This window comes from Tasmannia lanceolata, unplaced genomic scaffold (genome assembly GCF_043159265.1).
Source record: "Tasmannia lanceolata isolate RefF3 unplaced genomic scaffold, GAP_Taslan_0.1 ptg000002l, whole genome shotgun sequence".
NCBI lineage: Eukaryota > Viridiplantae > Streptophyta > Magnoliopsida > Canellales > Winteraceae > Tasmannia > Tasmannia lanceolata.
The window spans coordinates 17,300,307-17,320,159 of record NW_027518679.1 but is presented as its reverse complement, the minus strand read 5'-3'; the positions used below and the strand labels follow the sequence as shown (position 1 = coordinate 17,320,159).

The following is a 19,853-nucleotide window of genomic DNA, read 5'->3' as shown; positions in this document are numbered from 1 at the left end:
CATCTTCGAACTTGATGGGTTAGGGTACTTCAACTCAAGCCTTCAACTGACATGGCATGGAATATTTGGGAACCAAATAAAGTGTCAACTAATGACTAAATAATTGCCAAAATTGCACAAATCTAGAAGTAAAAATATTTGAAATTTTGAATGCCCTTTATACATGATTTATCATCTAACTTAAATCCAACTTAAGACAAAAAAAATCACTTATGAAAAGCCCTCCATCTTTACTATTTATATGCTTCAACAGTAAGGACATAGTACGCAATTATCAATTGCAGAGCTGAGAACAGACATGGTGTTTAAGTTTCATAAGCGAGTTTTCACAGGAATGACTTGGAAGAATGACACATTTTTTGAGGTAACTGTAGATAAGAAAAACGAACCGATCACAACTATGATACTATCTCAAAAGGATCATAAAAAGAGATTAATGCAAAACCTAAATTTGATTCTCACTATCAAGACGAGCACAGACACAACTTAACACAAATATAAAAGACAAACAGAAGACAACCAAAAACTGAGTGATCAGTTTTCCATAGAAATTTTTATCTAAAAAATAGGTCAATGCACACAAACGCATGCCACTTTAGAACCAGAACAAGCCACATTCTTGCATGCCATATAACTAGTGTTGGAAAGAATGTGGTTTGCCATTAGTTCCTGTGATTCTTTCTACTAATGCAAAAGAACAGTTATGTTTATATGAACACATGATGCACATGTACAGAAGGAAGTAAAGAAACATACCCGCAAACCAAGCGAATGACAACCATTAAATGGTTCTTAATGAAACATGATTGTGTCTTTAATCCCCACTGGAAAAAAATAGCTTGTTAGAAACACATTTGCAATCAAACAAGGGATGCAATATAAGAAAGAACCTTCAAAATGGCTTGAGCAGTGAGCAATCAAAGTTGGCTTGCACATGTGGAATTCTAGTGTAGAGAGTAAAGAGGAAGAAAAAAGGAGAAAGAGAGTTGGACATAAATATATTTTATAGGAGATATAGTACATTATGTACACTGTCTTTGTGTGTTTACACTCATAAAATGTGTATTCTAGACACTTATATGTGTGTGTGTGTCTATATATATATATATATATATATATATATATATATATATATATATAGAGAGAGAGAGAGAGAGAGAGAGAGAGAGAAAACGGTTTCTACACACGTGTAGATAAGTTATCTACAGTTCTACACACTAGCATAAAATACAGTGGAGGCCCACTTTGTTTGGGTGATCCAAACCATTCATTTGATTAGCCCTCACATAGATAGGGTGTCCACAAAAAATCAGCTCCATAGGATCATCCTAACCCTTCGAACCGTGGAGGCAAAAAATGGACAGATTTGTGAAGGTTTATACACGTCCATTTTACCTCCACAAATCATAGGGTTGGGATGATCCTATAGAGCTGATTTTTTATGGACACCCTATCTATGTGAGGGCCCATCAAATGAATGCTTTGGATCACCCAAACAATGTGGGCCCCACTGTATTTTCAGCTAGTGTGTAGATAACTTATCTACACATGTGTGTAGAAACCGTTTTCTCATATATATATATATATATATATATATATATATATATATATATATATATATTGTTTGTGTGCAGCTGCACAGATAGCTTATCTGTGCATGGTTGCACAAACCATAGTGAGGGCCACATTTTTGGGGGGATCCAAAGCATTCATTTGGAAGGCCCTTCCATGGATAGGGTGTGTACCAAAAATCAGCCCTATATGTATAGGGAAATGATTTATGCGCTCCAGTGTTTTGATAACCATGCGCTTTTTTAAGAGCTTTTTGAGAACCGTAATATCCTCTGACAATGCTACACGACAAACAAGTAGAGCGCATGTTTATCAAAACACTGGAGCGCAGAAATCATTTCCCTATAATAAGGAATATTAGAGATGCTATAATATAACTTGTTTAAAAAGCATTATTCTAAGGATGTATGTGTTGGATATATGTAATAAGCAGGAGGGCATAGTTGTCTTTGTACTTATCTTTCTCTTTATATAAATACATTAGTGAGGGGAGTTTTCCCTAACTCACTATTTTCTCTCTTTTCCTCTCACAAAACATGGTATCAGAGCCTTAAGGTTTCCGATCCCTGGGGACAATCGGAAGAATCCATCTCCTCCAACCTCCACCAAAGCCAAATCCATCTCCTCCAACCTCCACCAAAGCCAAATCCATCAAATCCATCTCCATCTTCTCTATATTCTCCACATTCTCCATCAAACCCTACATTCTCCACCTTCTTAATCAATCCCTACGTCCCACACCCAAACCCCCTTTCCCCCTTACCCTCTCTCCACCCGTACCTCACACCCACGCCGTACACCCTAACCCCACCTTACTGCTGCTGGTCCTTTTGATGCCTAGTCAGCCCCGTCCATTCTTAGGAGTGCTTCGTCCGCCCCTCCGACTGACACTATGACTATTTCCAGGACGAACTACGATGAATTACAGCGCCTTCGTCTCAACAGTCGTCCACCTACTGTAGGTTTTGCTCAGCTAGGTAGTTCACCGGCCTCTCTCCTTACTAGCTCCAGCTCCTGGATTATTGATTCAGGGGCCTCAAACCATCTGACTGGTAATGCATCTTCACTTAGTTATTTTTCACCATTTCCTTCTGCTTCTCACTCTATCACTTTAGCTGATGGGACCTCTACCCCCATCACTGGTATTGGTAATCTATCTCCACACTCTGATTTCACCTTATCTTCTGTTCTCTGTCCCTAAGTCTCCTTTCAATTTAATTTCTGTTAGTCAACTTACAAAGCATCTTAACTGCTCTATTTGATTTTTTCCTTCATACCGTGTTTTTCAGGATCTCACGACTGGGAGGCAGATTGGCTCGGGCCGTGAGGTGGATGGACTATATCATTTAGACGGTGCTTCTCCCCGTGTTGCTTTGCACAGCTCCGTCGACTCATACTTGTGGCGTTGTCGTCTTGGCCACCTCCTCTCCAGAAGCTTCAGCAGATACCTACTGTGGCTTCTCCTCTTCAGCCTTTTGATTGCGAATCGTGTCAGCTTGGGAAACACCATCGTGTGTCTTTTCCCTTTAGGGTCCTTAGCAAGGTTTTAAATTTCGGTTTTGGTAAAGATTTCAGACCCCACCGAAATCCGAAATTTCGTATTTCAGTTCGAAATCCCGGACCAAATTTCCGACCGAAATTTTGTAACACCTTTTAAAAAAAAAAAAAAAGTCATTTTCTCGAAATTTTGGAACGAAATTACCGAAATTCCGAAATTTCAGCCAAAATTTGGTAATGGCCGAAATTTGGAATTTTGCCAAATTTCGGTTTCAGTAGATTTCGGCCGAAATTTAAAGCCATGGTCGTTAGTCAAGTCTCGTGTCCTTTTGTTTTAGTGCATTCTTATGTGTGGGGTCCCTCGACGACTATGTTTATTTCTGGATACAGATATTTTATCATATTTGTGGATGATTTCTCCCGTGTGACTTGGTTATATTTATTAAAAGATCGGTCACAGATTTTTCATGCATTTTGCACCTTTTATGCTAAGATCACTGCTCAATATAACTGCACTCTTAAATATTTACGCATTGATAACGCCCGTGAGTACTTTTCTACTGAGTTTGTTACCTTTCTCTCCTCCCACGGCATCATTCATCAGTCCTCCCCTGCCTATACCTCCCAGCAAAATAGTGTAGCTGAGAGGAAAATCTATTATCTTCTTGACATTACGTGATCTCCTCTTTTAGATGCACGTCCCTATGTCCTTTTGGAGTGATGCGGTTCTTACAGCATGCTACCTTGCCAATCGCCTTCCATCCTCTGTGCTGGATGGCTCCTCTCCCTTCTCAATTCTCCACCCTGGAGCTGATCCCTTCCCTCTTAGCCCCCGAGTTTTTGGTTGTGTCTGTTTCGTACACAATCTTTCTCCTGGCTGGGATAAGCTTGATCCTCGGGCGGAAAGGTGTGTGATGCAGGTGAGGTGGTAGGAATGATGATCAACAGTTCACATCAAGCTTTCATTGGCTCGTGTAACACTAGTCCCAAGCTGTTGTCATTTCATCAAACAGTTGAAGGTCATCTACAGATTATAGTTTCTATGTTGATCCAAACTTCCAGGACCGGTTCGACATTACAAAAAAAATGATTAAATTGCAGCCAATGAACCTAGGGATCAGATTTGGAATGGATTCAATGGTTTCCAGGTTAGATCTAGAATCCAAGTGAGAGATTTCCCTCAACGGAGCTGCACAAGTGCCCAAGCTGAAACGAATTGGTGTTCGTTTTCTTTTAAATTCTGAAATTCCAGGTCACAACTAAGGATCACATCTAAAATTCCAAAATTCTATTAAATTTCAGCTGAAACACATGCTAACAATCTTTGAAAATTCATTCTTCAAGTTGAAGGAAAAGAACCTAATGTAGATCTAATTCCAAATTGAAACTAGTTCCTACAACTCAATCCAAAACCGAGCAAACCTGAGATAATGATCCAATTACAAACAGAATCCATGCCAATTATAAGAGATCAGGACAATAAAATCAAGTTGATAGAAGCTCACTTTTAATTTAGAAAATGAATGACAATTTCAGCATTAGATGCAAAGAGATCTTCTATGTTCAAACAGAGAATGCATAGACTTGATACATCTCGTCATTTCTTAAACTCCATATGCTTATCTTCATCAAGCAATTGCAGAGAGCTCACGAACAATCAAGGAGCTGACGGTGGGGCATCTAGATCTATTACAATGCAAAGAATTCTTTGCAAAATGAAAGTGTCTTACAGCAGAGGAGAAGGAGAAGCTCGAATCTCAGCTCCTGGAGTCTTCTTGTAGATGATTTACATTCAATCTGAGATTCTCCCCAAATTGGAAAAACCCTCGTACAGAGACCTCTCTCAATTTCAAAACGTGAATGAAAAACTGAACTAAAAGATGGAAGGAAGGCCTTTTATAGCCCCCATTACAACTGAATTTCAGCAAAAATGAAAATACAAATGACAATTTTGCCCCTGATGTTGTGCATAAGAAGCACTTATTTCAACTCCCAATGACCGATTAACAAAGGTAAATGAGGGACCATCCAAGCAAGTTCTTTCTCAGCCCTTGGATCAGCCATAGGCTGGCCCACTTCCATGCAGTAGAAGAGGGGATGCTACACACACTTGCATCAGTGTGTCTTTCTGAGCTACTCCTGTACACAGGAGGGCTATCGCTGCTATAGCCCTCGGCTGCGCCAACTATTCACCTCGGCTGACGTCACCTTCTTCGAGTCGACTCCATTCTTTTCAGCTCCTACCGCACCTGGTCCTCCCTTTCATGACCCTCCTACTCCACTTCCTCTTCTTCCTCCTGTTCTTCCTCCTACCGCACCTAGTCCTTCCTTGCTTCATCCCCTTCCTTCTATCCCTGTCGCTCCTACTCCTATTGTGCCTCCTTCCCTGACTCATTCTCCTTCTCCTACCCATGTGGCTCCTACTCCTCTTAAGTCTCCTTCTTTGTCCGCTCCTCCCCCGGTTACACGGACTTACCAGCGACATGATATCCATTCCACGCAGCCCGAGCTGCGCCCTCACAGCCGACGATCCAGTCATCCTCCTCTCAGGTATTTCTTTTACCTTCTTGTGATGGTTCGGTGGATTCACCAATTGCATCCCGTACCCGGTCTCGTACGACCGCTCACCCAATTTCTTCTTTCGTCTCCTATGATCATCTCACCCCTACGTTTTGTGGTTTTGTTTCTTCTTTGTCTTCTGTTTCTTTACCTAGGACAATTTCTGAGACCCTTGCTCATCCGGGCTGGCGAGCTGCTATGGAGGCTGAGATGTGTGCTCTGCAATCCAATCACACTTGGGATCTAGTTCCCCTCCCTTCTGAGGCCCATCCTATTGGCTGTAGATGGGTTTTTACCATCAAGCATTTACCAGATGGCACTATTGAGCCCCTTAAGGTGCAGCTTGTCGCCAAAGGATACACACAGACCTTCAGCATTGACTACATGGAAACTTTCTCCTCCGTTGCCAAAATTCCGTCTGTCCGGATCTTTCTCTCTCTTGTTGTCAACAGCAGTTGGCCCCTCTATCAACTTGATGTAAAGAATGTCTTCCTTCATGGTGACTTGACTGAGGAGGTTTACATGGAGCAACCTTCAGGATATGTTGCTCAGGGGAAGATATCCTCCTCAGTTTGCAGACTGCACAAGTCCTTGTATGGGCTCAAACAGTCTCCTAGAGCATGGTTTGGGCGATTCAGTGCTGCTGTCATGCGATTTGGTATGAGACAATGTGCAATTGATCACTCTGTCTTTAGTTGTCACTCTGGTTCAGGACATGTTCTCCTTATAGTCTATGTGGATGATATTATTATTACAGGCAGTGATACGGTTGGCATACAGAGACTGAAGACTTTCTTGCAGACGGAATTCTCCACTAAGGACCTTGGTTGCCTACGATATTTTCTAGGGATTGAGGTAGCTTATTGTGGCAGCAGTCTATCTTTTTCTCAGCGAAAGTATGTGCTAGATCTGTTAGAGGAGACTGGATTTATGGGGGCAAAGTCCGCTAGTGTTGCCATGGATCCAAACACCAAGTTGCTTTCAGAAGAGGGAGACTTGATGGATGACCCTGGCAGGTACCGTCGTCTGGTTGGAAAACTTATTTATCTCACTGTTACTTGTCCAGATATCTCTTATGCAGTTTGAGTAGTTAGCAAGTTTAAGAGTGCTCCTCGTACCTCTAACTGGGCAGCAGTAGTTCAGATTCTACGCTATTTGAAAGGGGCACCAGAGAAAGGATTGCCATTCAAGAAAAATCGACATGTCAAGGTGGAAGGATATTGTGATGCAGATTGGGCAGGATCTCCAGCAGATAGGAAATCAACCACGGGTTACTGCACCTTTGTTGGCGGCAATCTAGTGTCATGGAAAAGTAAGAAACAAGAGGTAGTTTCGAAGTCCAGCGCCGAGGCAGAGTACCGAGCTATGTCCCATATATGTAATAAGCCTGAGGGAATAGTTGTCTTTGTACTTACCTTTCTCTTTATATAAATACATTAGTGAGAGGGAGTTTTCCCTAACTCACTATTTTCTCTCACGTAACAGTATGCAATATGAATCTTCATACAGTGCAGAATATATTATATACAAATGTACATACAAACAATGCTTGGTTGTGTGTGTACAATATATTCATCTTATAACCAAAGCAAGCTCAAGCACCGAAACCCTAAGATGGAGAGAGAGAGAGAGACGGCCTGTCCTCTAACTATCTTATGACGGTTATAAGATGAATATACCGTACAAAAAATGCTTGGTTATGTGTATGTGTACACTATATTTTTGTAATACAATTATAATGTTATAAGATGATTACAGAAAATGTCGTCCCCTCCAATTTCACCAAACTAGTGTCTTCTATCCGTGTCTCTTACTATTTGTCTAGGATATTCATGTATAATAAGCCGTGTTGAAGAAAAAATGCTATGCACCATATAGAGGACATTGCCTTACTAGGGACCAGAAGAATGTTGCCATTTCAAATGCATTCTGCATCCACAAAGAAAATTGTCAGAATGAATAGCATGAACATAATTAATATATCAGCCAGTTCTGAAATAATGCCCTGTTCATTTCAGATTATGACAACCGATTGTAAGTCCAAAACCTATTATTGGACTCAAAATTACATTTAAATTTGAGTCCAATAATAGGTTTAGGGATGACAATTGGTTGGCTTAATCTGAAACGAACAGGGACTAAGGTATAAGGATTACAATCACATCACCTGAAAGGAGATGAACTGTATCAACCATAGCAAAATTTCTGGTTTTCCAAACCAAAAGAGATCATCACTTGGCTTTAATTGAGTCTCAATAGATGGACCTGTGGCTTCCACAACTTCAAGAGCTAACTGAGCTACAACATGTTGAAGTTTTGTACCCACCAACATGACCAGCTTTGATATATATTGAGAACAATAGGACATGGTACATATTAAATAATTATGGGTGAATGAGACAAGGAAAAAGTTTACCTATGTTATTGAAAGGACAAGTAGCAGAGGTACTTACAACAGCAGGGATAAAAGACAGCCAAAAGTAAACATTCAATCCTGCAACATAGAAAGTAGATGAGTTTTCGAAGGACTCAAACTCTCAATTGGTGTGAAAAAAAAAAACGTATACTACTACAAAATTTTTACAAGAAAGAAGGAAAGTTTACCGTGAACGTTTATGAAAATGCACAATATGGAATAAACCCAAAGTGTCCAGCTGCAACAACAATATAAAAGGACCATTAGGGCTGTTCACTATACGGTTAAAACCGAAATAACCGACCGAACCGAATTTGGTCGGTTATTTCGGTTCGGTTTTTTTATGCTTCGATTCGGTTTCGGTTAACAAGTTGTACCAATTTCGGTTTTCAGTTTCGGCTTCGGTTTTTGTTTAAAAAAAAAATCGGTTATACCCGATTAACCGTATAGTAGCTTTTGTTAAGATTCAATCTGCTCTTTTGTTTGTCCTTTTTTATCTTTGCCCATTTGTTTTTAGTGAAATTCAAAATGCTTTTTGCCTTTTGGCAGATTTCGAGCACTAATACCATTTCTCCAAAACCATGGGCTGGTCTATTCAAAACCATGGGCTGGTTTTTACATCTTCCAAGAAAGTTATGACAACCCACGTGAGTCGCCTGCAAGACTCTCTTTGCAAAAAGAAAGAGAAGGGAGAGAAGCATAAGAAAACACCCATTTTTTCTGCTACTGTTTTTCTCCCTTCTTCCAAAAAACAAACCCAAACTAGCAAGGGCAAATATAGAGAAGCAAAAAACCCAAATCATCAAAAAAAGATAGAATAGAGAGAGATATGACTTCGAGGGATCATCAGGTAGGCTACCCACATGGAAGGAGAGGGAAAATAACAAGAGAAGAGAGAGGAAGAGAAGGTATGGGAGATGGGTTTATATTGATCCGTGATATTTGCATGGGGATAGTTTGATCTCTTTTGGGTTATGGAATTTGGGGTTTTGGTTTTGTTGTTGGTTTTTGGTTTCAATTGGGTTTTTCTGGGTGGTGTGGGAGATGGGTTTTAAAGATGGGTGAGATTTGGGTGGGGATAGACTGATAGTTTGATCTCTTTTGGGTTATGGAATTTTGGTTATAACCGAACTAACCGAAGAACCGAATTTTTTTTCGGTTTCGGTTCAAGTTCGGTTAGAAATTAATTCGGTTCGGTTTCGGTTATCTTTTTTCCCTAACCGAAATATTTCGGTTCGGTTACTTTCGGCTAATTCGGTTCGGTTTTAACCGAATGAACAACCCTAAGGACCATGTTTAACTCATAAATTTGCAAAGTGTCACTATCAGTGGGACAAAATCAAAATTTCTCAAGAAACCTCAGCATAAAAGATGTCCAGGAAGGAATCATGTTTTCAAGGGAGAGTCTAATTAGGTTAATACAACATAACCAACTAACAAATAATTGTACCTGCAACAAAGTTTGCTACATTAAAAATATGTGACCCTTGTTTTCACAATGCAAAAATTGAGGGGATTATCAAAAGTTGTAGCCATGTAAATGCAACTGAGGGATGATAGCTGTTTGCAATAAAAAGTCCTACTACAAAATCATGATGGTGTAATAACATTGCAAAAGTGCATTTTCAAACTCAATATACACGATTCATTAATTACAGTGAAAACAATCTATCATAAAAGACAACCTTCTGTTGGTAGTTAATGTAGGGAATTTGATGGCATCGCAAGCTATCTTCCTATTTTTGTACTTCTAAAGCTGGAAAACTAAAAGTGGAAAATGCTAGACATTGGTGTGTCCTTTCAATCAATTTTAAATGAATATGTTGAATACATGTTGATATATGCATAATGACAATTTTGATTATATATTGGTTAATCTATATGAGATGGATATGTTGATTTATGCATAATAATAATTGTGGTTATAGAACCAGGATTAGAGCCGGGTAGATTCCTTTTACCTTCTTCATGATTTTTTTCTAAAGGATTCATTTAGCCGACCCCAACTAGTTTGGGACAAAGGCTTTGTTGAGTTGAATAATGTGGTTATATATTGGTTAATCTATGAGATGTTATTATTGGCTGTTAATGCATGTTTGTGATGAGTCATGTTATGATACTAATATAATTCTGATTATATTTTGCTTAATCTATGAGATGTTATTATTGCTTATTATTGCAAGTATGTGATGTCGTGATGATGTATATTACGCGGCTAATAAATTAGTTAATTTAATCATATAATTAACTAATGATCGCCGACATGCTAGTCTGTTACTCACACAGAAAGTCCAACGTTGAGCGAGATGAGGCTAACTGTGCTGAGATATAAGTTGTCATGATTCCTAAAGATACTAAGATGGATGTGTGCATGTTCAGATGTTAGAATCAGATGCTTGATATTGTTGGACTCAAAATTTTATAAAAAAGGGATAACACTAAAATCTCTTTCTAAAATAAGAAGAGAGAGAAAAGGGGTGGTTACTTATCACATTATTCCCTAAAGTAAAAAAGGATAAGTATGAAGTTAAAGTACTTTAATAAAATGGAAACAAAAAAAAGGAGCCTACGTCTAAGGGAAGAGAAATCCCTAAATTTTAGGGAATAAAGTAACCCTCACAAAGGAAGAAGCGAGTCCTCCACTTTTCAAAAAGAGAAGTTACATAACTCCCCACAAAAGGGGAGTGGAGATCGTGAAGTTGCGAGATAAGGGGTGAGGTGGCAGTTACCAACCACTTCAAGAAAGTTCTACAAATAGAGATCTGATCCTTTAGAAAAGGGATCGGATCGAGGAGAGAAGAAGAAAGGTTATGCAAAGGAAGAGCAAAAGAAGCAAGGAAAGAAAGGAAAGGTAAATATTTTCAAAACTAACAGTTCTATTTCCATTTTTGCACACTTCATCTAAAAAGGGGAGAGAAGTACTTTTGAGTCTCTTTCAGGAGACTCAAAAGAAACAAGACCTTTCTCTTCCGGTGTACGGGAGAAAGATGCCAGAAGACCTTTCTCTTCCCTTGTACGGGAGAAAGATGCCAGAAGACCTTTCTCTTCCCGTGTACAGGAGAAAGATGCCAGAAAACCTTTCACTTCGGGTGTACGGGAGAAAGACGCCATAAGACTTTTCTCTTCCGGTGTAAGGGAGAGAGATACCAGAAGACCTTTCTCTTCCCATGTACAGGAGTAAGATGCGAGAAGACCTTTCGAGAAAGATGCCAGAAGACCTTTCTCTTCCCATGTACAGGAGAAAGATGCCTGAAGACCTTTCTCTTCCAGTGTACGGGAGAAAGACGCCAGAAGACCTTTCTCTTCTGGTGTACGACAGAAAGATGCCAGAAGACCTTTATCTTCTAGTTTAAGGGAGAAAGATAAAAAGAACTTTCTCTACCGGATTCAGTGAGAAAGATGATAAAGAAAATCTTTTAAGTCTCTTCCAGAAGGTCTAAGAAGAAAAGAAGACCTTTCTCTGCCGGGATCAGGGAGAAAGATGAAATGACTCAAGAGAGTTCTTCTTTCGGAGAACTCTCTTACAAAAGAGTCTAAATAAAATCATCTGAGATGACTCAAAGGTTTCTCTCTTCTGGGAGAATCTTTTTACAAAAAGAGTCAAAAATAACATAGAAACGAAAATCATCAGAGTTAAATTCACTCTCTCCAGGACTAAAGGAAACTAGCATTCACCAAGAGATTCCACAAAGCTTCTCTTTTAAGATGATAATCAAAACTTGTACTTAGATATGGAACCTCGTAATGGATAATCAGAGCTATTTTCTTCTTCAAGAAATGTAATTAACAGCCGATAGAGCCGGAAGTGTAAAATCCCTACCAAAATTAATAAAACCTCTTCTCGCAAGAGACAAATTTGATTAAAATACTTTTTATGTGTGTGATTCTCTTTTTCATGCCTGTGAAATTTGTTGTGAACAGATATGAGTCAGATAACCCGAGTCAATAAAGATTTATCATATGTGATGAAAGATGACTATGCACCTAGTTTGAGATCGTTTTAAGCTTTCTAGAATTACACCAAGACGTGTATATCATACTACAAATGCTGAAGACTATTACTTAAAGTCGCAAGATTGGTCATTATTCTTGTTATCGTACGAGAAGATAATCTCGTATGTGACCCTTGTGCACTAAACAACCCTTCACTTGTTCAGAGATTGATATTCATTGGTTGCTACTTAGGCAACTTTATCTAAAGCCATTCATTATCAATCAGTTGGCTAAGACAAGGATGGGGAAAAGGACAGACTAATATTGAATAACATATGTGTTTGATTTTGTGATATGATTACATTATGACCAATGTGTCAAAACGCAAATGCAAGGGCCAAACGTGGTCAAAGCAAATCCTAGTCGTTGCAACGGGATCGAGTACTCGGTTGACATGGTCATTAACTCGAGAGGGTAAAAGGAGTTTTGATTGACCTTGTAGGGCAAAATGCAGACTCGGACAAGAACACAACTAAGTTAAAAGGTGCTGACTCGGGACAGTTGGTGATGATGTGGAGTTTTGAAAATATGATTATGACCATTATAAATGTGATCGTGGGTTAGGATTCTTGATTATGACCAGATTATCATCCATGAACTTATATCACCTAAGTGTCGATGGCATCGAATGTTTGATGATTTAATAACTGTTTTCGAAATGTATCTATTTAGTTACATATATTTATTTTTGAAAATAAGAGGCTGTGAAGTATTTGCTTACTCAATAAGTTGATAAATTGTGTTGGAGTGAAGTCTATGAGCTACCAACTCGCATGGGATATGAGTTAATTCACTTTGATGTATGCCATGCAGGTCTAAGGCATGAGAGGAGTTGGAATGTTGTCGTGCTGGTTAGATGGGGATTTGGCACTATGAGCTCATCGTTGAGGATGTTTGCAGCCATGAAGATCTCACCAGGTTAGGTTCTCATAATAAGAGAACGATGCAAGATACATAAATGAGAGCAATTAAGTGTTAGTTTGATGCCATTTGGTTAACCATTTAATAGGAAGATATATAATATTTTAAGTATTAAAGGGGATAATGGCTTTCACACAAATACTTAGAATACTACGCCACTATTTATTAATGACATAACTATGAATATTTAATGAGATTGGAAATTTCAATAATTTGAAAAATATAGAGAATTTAGGGGTATTTGGAGTAATCTCTATTTCTAATTCAAGCTAGACTAGAAAGAGCTTAAGCTCTCTGATCTCATACTTTATTTGAATTAGGAAACCCAGATGCACATTGTAAAAATGCATATAGTATTCAGTTGGATATATGTATCAGAATTCCACAATCCTAGAACTCTCTACTTCCCTTTGAACTCCTATCTTGGCTCTCTTTGATCTTAGTGGTCCATCTTCACTCAACCTAATAATGCTTGATGTTGTGAATACCTAGTAGGTGTGAGTAAACAACCCCTTCATCGTGCCTATTATCTTCCACTACATCCAATCATGTTTTGACCGTGATTATCTACATGTGATTACTTGCCTAATTCGAAGACAGAGGGAGAAAATTTTGAAAACTCGCTTTCTGGCTGCAATAAAAAAATATGATACTCACTCTTGGAGCTTAGAATGTCACTGAAAAATAGCATTCGCATACACTTAACTAGTGGGCTAGATCAGCTGGTTCAAGAATCCATGTCCACAAGAGCTACTCCAGAGTTCATAAGAAAGCCTAGAGTAAATCCAAACCGCACATCTTTTTCATATGACTATGCAAGAATATTGTAACCATTTAACCATTGCCATGGACAAGACGTCGTTGATCATGAAACTATTATGATGAACTTGAAAATTAATCATAATTTGTAAACATTGGTCATTCAATTATCAAGTTTCGGTGTGTACCTGATGCCTACAATCCCATGAAACTCGTCTTCCATACTTCGAACCATATATTTATGGAAATCATAAGAAAGCGGTAGCTTGTGATTCTGCAAATCATAACAACAACAATAAGTGAATGCGCAAAACAATCTTAGGATTGCGATCATATACACTGGTAAGGTGAAAATTTGTAGCAATCTTAAATGCTTCATGTATGAAATCTATGACTTCTAAGATGATGAAACCAAGGGCACCAAGCATGGGACAATGAACTTTACGGATTATGAGTACAAATAAACATGGTATCTGAGGAAAATGTTAAAATTCTACATTTCTTAGAGTAATATCAAAGGAATCTATAGAATGTGGAGTCACCATGCTTTTGCCAACCTTCGTGCTGTGTTACATTGATACATGTGCGGGTATTGGATATTGCCAAGATAAAAAAGTGGATCCTCGAAGTTCCAAAATTTTAGAATACGAATATGGCAAGGATCCTGTTGAGAGAGAAGAGATGAGAAGAAGAGAATGAGTTAAGGGCTTCTCCCTTCACTCAAGAATTTATATTAAGAGAGGAAAAGAGCAAAAGACAACTATGCCCTTATGGCATAACATACACACAAACACACACATACATAGCTATCCAACACTCCCCCTCAAGCTGGAATGTATATATTAGACATTCCCAGCTTGTTACAAATATCAATAAACTTAGCTTTGGTCAATGGTTTGGTGAAGGTGTCGGCTAACTGATCGGCAGATCGAGTGAATGTAGTACGCAACACACCCTGCTGGATCCTGTGTCTAATAAAGTGGCAGTCTACCTTAATATGTTTGGTACGCTCATGAAACACTGGATTGTTTGCAATATAGATAGCCGCCTTGTTATCACAATACAACTCTGCAGGAGAAGATGGAGCAAACCCAATCTCAGATAGAAGAGAACGTAGCCAAATGAGCTCACTACAAGTGTGAGACATGGCCCTGTACTCGGCTTCTGCACTTGACTTGGACACAACATTTTGCTTCTTGCTGCACCAAGACACAAGATTTCCCCCAACATATGTGCAATATCCAGTAGTGGATCGTCTGTCAACTGGAGATCCAGCCCAATCAGCATCACAAAAGGCCTCTAATCTCATGTGAATATGTTTCTTGAAAAGTAGCCCTTTGCCTGGGGTACTTTTAAAGTAGCGAATAAGATGCACCACAGCAGCCCAGTGAGAAGTGCGAGGCTCACTCATAAATTGGCTAACTATTCCCACAGCATAGGAGATATCAGGATGAGTGACAGTGAGATATATGAGCTTTCCAACAAGTCTAACATATCGGCCAGGATCCTCTAATAAGTCCCCCTCTTCTGGGAGAAGTTTAGTATTTGGTTCCATGGGGGTACTAGCAGGTTTGATCCCCAAGGATCTAGTCTCATCCAAAAGATCCAACACATATTTCCGCTGAGATAGGGAAACATTTGTACCTGAATAGGATACCTCAATCCATAAGAAGTATCGAAGACGACCAAGATCCGTTGTAGAGAACTGTGTTTGAAGGAACGTCTTCAATCGTTCAATGCCACAAGAGTCACTCCCTGTAATGATAATGTCATCTACATAGACTATGAGAATGACATATCCAGCATCAGACTTGAGGCTAAACACAGAGTGGTCTACCTCACATTGTTTCATACCATAGCTTATGAGAGAATCACTGAACTTGCCAAACCATGCACGAGGAGATTGTTTGAGGCCATATAATGACTTGCGAAGATGACAAACAGAGGAAGTGAACTCCCCCTGAGCAACATACCCTGGAGGTTGCTCCATATACACCTCCTCAACTAATTCACCATGGAGGAAGGCATTCTTGACATCAAGCTGATGAAGATACCATCCATGAGCGACGGCCAAAGATATAAGGACACGAACCGAGGGAATTTTGGCAACAGGGGTGAAGGTCTTGGTATAATCAATCCCATACGTCTGAGTGTATCCTTTGGCGACCAACCGCGCCTTAAGGTGCTCAACAGAGCCATTGGGAAGGTACTTGATGGCATAAACCCAACGGCATCCAACTGGATAGACGCCAGAAGGAGAAGGAACAAGATCCCAAGTGTGATTCGCCTGAAGGGCGCTCATCTCAGCATCCATAGCAGCACGCCACGCAGGGTGAGTAAGAGCTTCCTGTAAGGACCTAGGCAAGGAGACAGAGGACAAGGAAGACATAAAGCTTCGAAAAGTAGGGGAAAATGATCATAAGATACATAAGAAGATATAGGATGAGTCGTAGTACGAGAGAGCGTACGAGATGCAATGGGAGAGTCTAAGTGAGGGGCAGAAGGAGAAGGTAATACCTGAGAAAGGGACGGCGGAGTCTCTGGCTGGGACGAGAGGGGCACAGGTGGAGCTGGAGGTGAGCTAGGGCGAGCACAACGCTAATAGACCTCCATAGGGCCAGAGGGGGGAGGAGGAGCCGGCAGTGAAACTGACGGAGAGGGCGCCGGGGTAGGGGTAGGGGTAGGAGGAAGTCGATCAGGAAGAACCGGAAGCGGAAGAGGAAGCGGGTCCAGAGACACTGCAGGAGGAGAGGTAGGACTAGGAAAATAAGGAACCGACTAAAAGAAGGTGACGTCAGCAGAGACAAAGCACCGACGAAGATGAGGACTATAACACCGATAGCCTTTCTGGGTACGAGAGTATCCCAGAAAACACACACCGCGTAGCTCGGGGGTCAAGTTTGTCCACATCAGGACTCAACTTGTGGACAAAGCACACACATCCAAAGACACGAGGAGTAAGGGAAATGGTCACCGTGTGGGTGAAGAACCGAGAAGGGAGAGCGAGTAGCTAAAACTGATGAGGGAAGATGGTTAGCAAGAAAACATGAAGTAAGATTAGCATCACTCCAATATGTTTTAGGAACATGCATCTGAAAGAGTAGAGTACGTGCCATGCCAAGAAGAGATCGCTACTTCCTCTCCGCAACACCATTTTGATGAGAGGTGTATGCACATGAAGACTGATGAAGAATACCACGACTCTCTAAGAACTCCTCAAAACCACTCGAAGAGGAAAAATATTCCCGGGCATTATCCATGCGTAAACACTTGAGAGGAGAATCATATTGAGTAGTAATTTCAGCATAGAAGGTGCGAAAAGAATGAAAAACTGCAGAACGATGTTTAAGTAAATAAACCCATGTCATCCGACTAAAATCATCCGCATTTGTGCGACCTACTTTGAGTGGATTCGTCTGGAGCGTCGGGATTCATCCCTTTCAGACCATTACAGCAGGTTTATCTCTCTATGCCAGCAGCTCGATGTGTTTATGCCCCTCACTTCATATCTGACGATTCTTGCTCGTCAGAGGGATCAGCTTCGGGCTATACACTACCTTGAGTCTCTGGGTCCTGACTTCTTACCATTCCGCCATCCCCTCTCTCCCAGAGATTTACTTCTGTGCTCAGCAATGTGCCCCGGGTGGCTCCTCCACTATGCTTCCTTCTGAGGGTTCTGCTCTTGCTTCTTATGATATTGGGACTTCTTCCGGCCGAGACACTGGTTCTTTTGGTCGTGGCACCAGCTCCTTTGCCCGTGGTCGCGGCTCCTTTGCCCGTGGTCGTGGTCGTGTGATGGGTGGTGGTCGTGGTACCGGTGGTCGTGATCGGCCCTATTGCAATCACTGTCAGAGGGATGGTCACCGTGTTGAGACTTGTTTCGTGCTCCATCCGGAGCTTCGCCACGCCCATGCTGCCCACGTCTCTGCTACATCCCCTACTGATGGTACGTTCCAGTCTTCTGGGTCGGACCTTCCAGAGGACCCTTTTGAGTTTTCCAGAGCTGATTATGAGGAGCTTCAGCGTCTCCACCTTAGCAGCCGCCCACCTTCTGCAGCCGTTGCCCAGTCAGGTAGTTCGCCCGCTTCACTTCTCACTAGCTCTGATACCATGTTGAGAGAGAAGAGATGAGAAGAAGAGAATGAGTTAAGGGCTTCTCCCTTCACTCAAGAATTTATATTAAGAGAGGAAAAGAGCAAAAGACAACTATGCCCTTACGGCATAACATACAGACAAACACACACATACATAGCTATCCAACAGATCCAATATATGAGTCTGCGATATGGGCAAGGATCCTTTAAGAAAATATTAAAATAGTTTAAACCAAATGTGGGTTAAATTTTGAAAAGCACACAAATATCTCTTGTACAACACATCAAGACCTTTCCTAGAGAACTCTCTCCAGCTTAAGATTTTCATTTATAAAAAGAATAATAAGCAATTACAAGTTAGGATTCCCATTTCCTTTATGACATGGAATGTAAAAAAGAATAAAGAAGATTTATGCTCAAAAGGCCATCTCTCATTTGTCTATACATGAAAGCCTAGGCACCTAACTAGTGGCGACAAAAAAAAACCCAAAAGTGATGATGCCACTGTTTATGGATATAACAACATTATAAATGACAGAAATGACTCATCAAAGTTCAGTGTTATGTCAATAAGGTTGGTCAAAACCCTAACTATCAATGAGACCAATCACAAGGTGTATTCGCAAATACTTAAATTTCTCAGGAACAACATATCCAAGCATTGGAGTGTTAAGAAAAGTTGAAATTACCCCTTACAGTCTAATGCCATGTTTCACTGTCTCTGAGATTGATCTTAAGATGGGTACAACATGTTTCAATTAGTGTATCAAGTAGAGAAGGTTCACTGCTCAGAGAAGAAAATTGAAGAGGAGGTACTAACAGGTCTATTTGCCCTCATTGCAATGTGTTGGGATCACATTTGATTGGTGAAAACAAGGTTCTACACAAAGATGTTTTTCAACAAATTCCGTCACTCGCAAGGATTGAAATTTCGGTTTTGGTTTGGGTTTTGGAATCAGTTTCCTTGAAATTTCGGTTTCGGATTGGGTTTTGGCCTCACTTGAAAACGGAATTTCGGTGAAAATCTTATAATTTCAGCTGAAATTTTTAAATTTCAGTATTTCGGCCGAAATTTAAAACCATGGTCACTCGTCATGATTCCAAAGATGTTCCATGACTCAGACAAGAATTTTTCTTTCACTAGGCCATTAGTTAGTGTACGTATTTACTTTCACAAAACAGTTTCCCCACGGATAACATGGGGATCTCATATTAACTGCTCCTAGCAGCCAATATGGCTGCAAATATGGTAGTAAGTTGCATGAAAAGGAAATACCATTTATGCTTTTATTCAAGGCCTTTCATTAAAAACCCGCAGAAGAAATGAGTTCAATCATCACCGAAAAGTAGATACTCACAGTAATGAAACCCAAACGCAATGCCATGTAGTCTGATTTCTCTATTGAGCTCTTGAATTGGCGTACAAAACAAAGCTGCATTGGCATCAATAACATATAAACACTGAATCAATAAAAACAGCCATAATAAAGCTAACACTTGTGATTCGAGATATTCTAAAGGAACAAGTACAAATGAAATGTAGATGTGACAATCCGAGAGGGGGGGGTGAATGGGTAAATTAAAAATTTTACGCTTAATTAGTTGGATTATTAGAAATTAATTTGTTAATTAAGTACTAGTTAATCTAACCCTTGTTAAAATACTCAATATAGTGAAATCTAGGGTTTAGATGTTATTTTAAGCCTATATACTCTAACCCTTGTTTTACTAAAACATAAATACAAGCAAAGGGTAGAGTTTACCAATCACCACAATGTGCAGAGGAAAGGAGGAGAGAGAGCATCCACAAGGCACAAGATTTATAATGGTTCGGTCTATCACAAGACCTACTCCAATCTTCCAAGTTTACCGCCTTGGGGCGCTCCACTAAAACAATGAGATGCTTCAAAGGGCGAATCTCGAAGCCGTACACCTTAGTTATTAATTCCGTTCCGTTCTGGTCGGAACGGAACGGACCAGATTCCGGAACGGAATGGGCATATTTTCTGTTCCGCTCATTCCGGCAGGATTTCCGATTTCCG

At 40.2% G+C, this 19,853-nt stretch overlaps 1 protein-coding gene across 2 annotated transcripts in view; it reads right to left on the bottom strand.

Moving 5' to 3' along the window:
• MLO4 (Seven transmembrane MLO family protein) overlaps positions 1 to 19,853 on the bottom strand; it is a 48,014-nt gene that overhangs the window by 7,023 nt on the left and 21,138 nt on the right. For both annotated transcript variants that reach the window (XM_077384668.1, XM_077384588.1), the window contains exons 7-13: positions 19,170 to 19,244; positions 13,906 to 13,991; positions 8,233 to 8,282; positions 8,082 to 8,122; positions 7,796 to 7,966; positions 7,522 to 7,557; positions 757 to 824 (exon numbers count right to left, since the gene is read on the bottom strand). In XM_077384668.1, the coding sequence (XP_077240783.1) occupies positions 757 to 824; positions 7,522 to 7,557; positions 7,796 to 7,966; positions 8,082 to 8,122; positions 8,233 to 8,282; positions 13,906 to 13,991; positions 19,170 to 19,244 (527 nt within the window). The remainder of the gene's footprint in view (positions 1 to 756; positions 825 to 7,521; positions 7,558 to 7,795; positions 7,967 to 8,081; positions 8,123 to 8,232; positions 8,283 to 13,905; positions 13,992 to 19,169; positions 19,245 to 19,853) is intronic.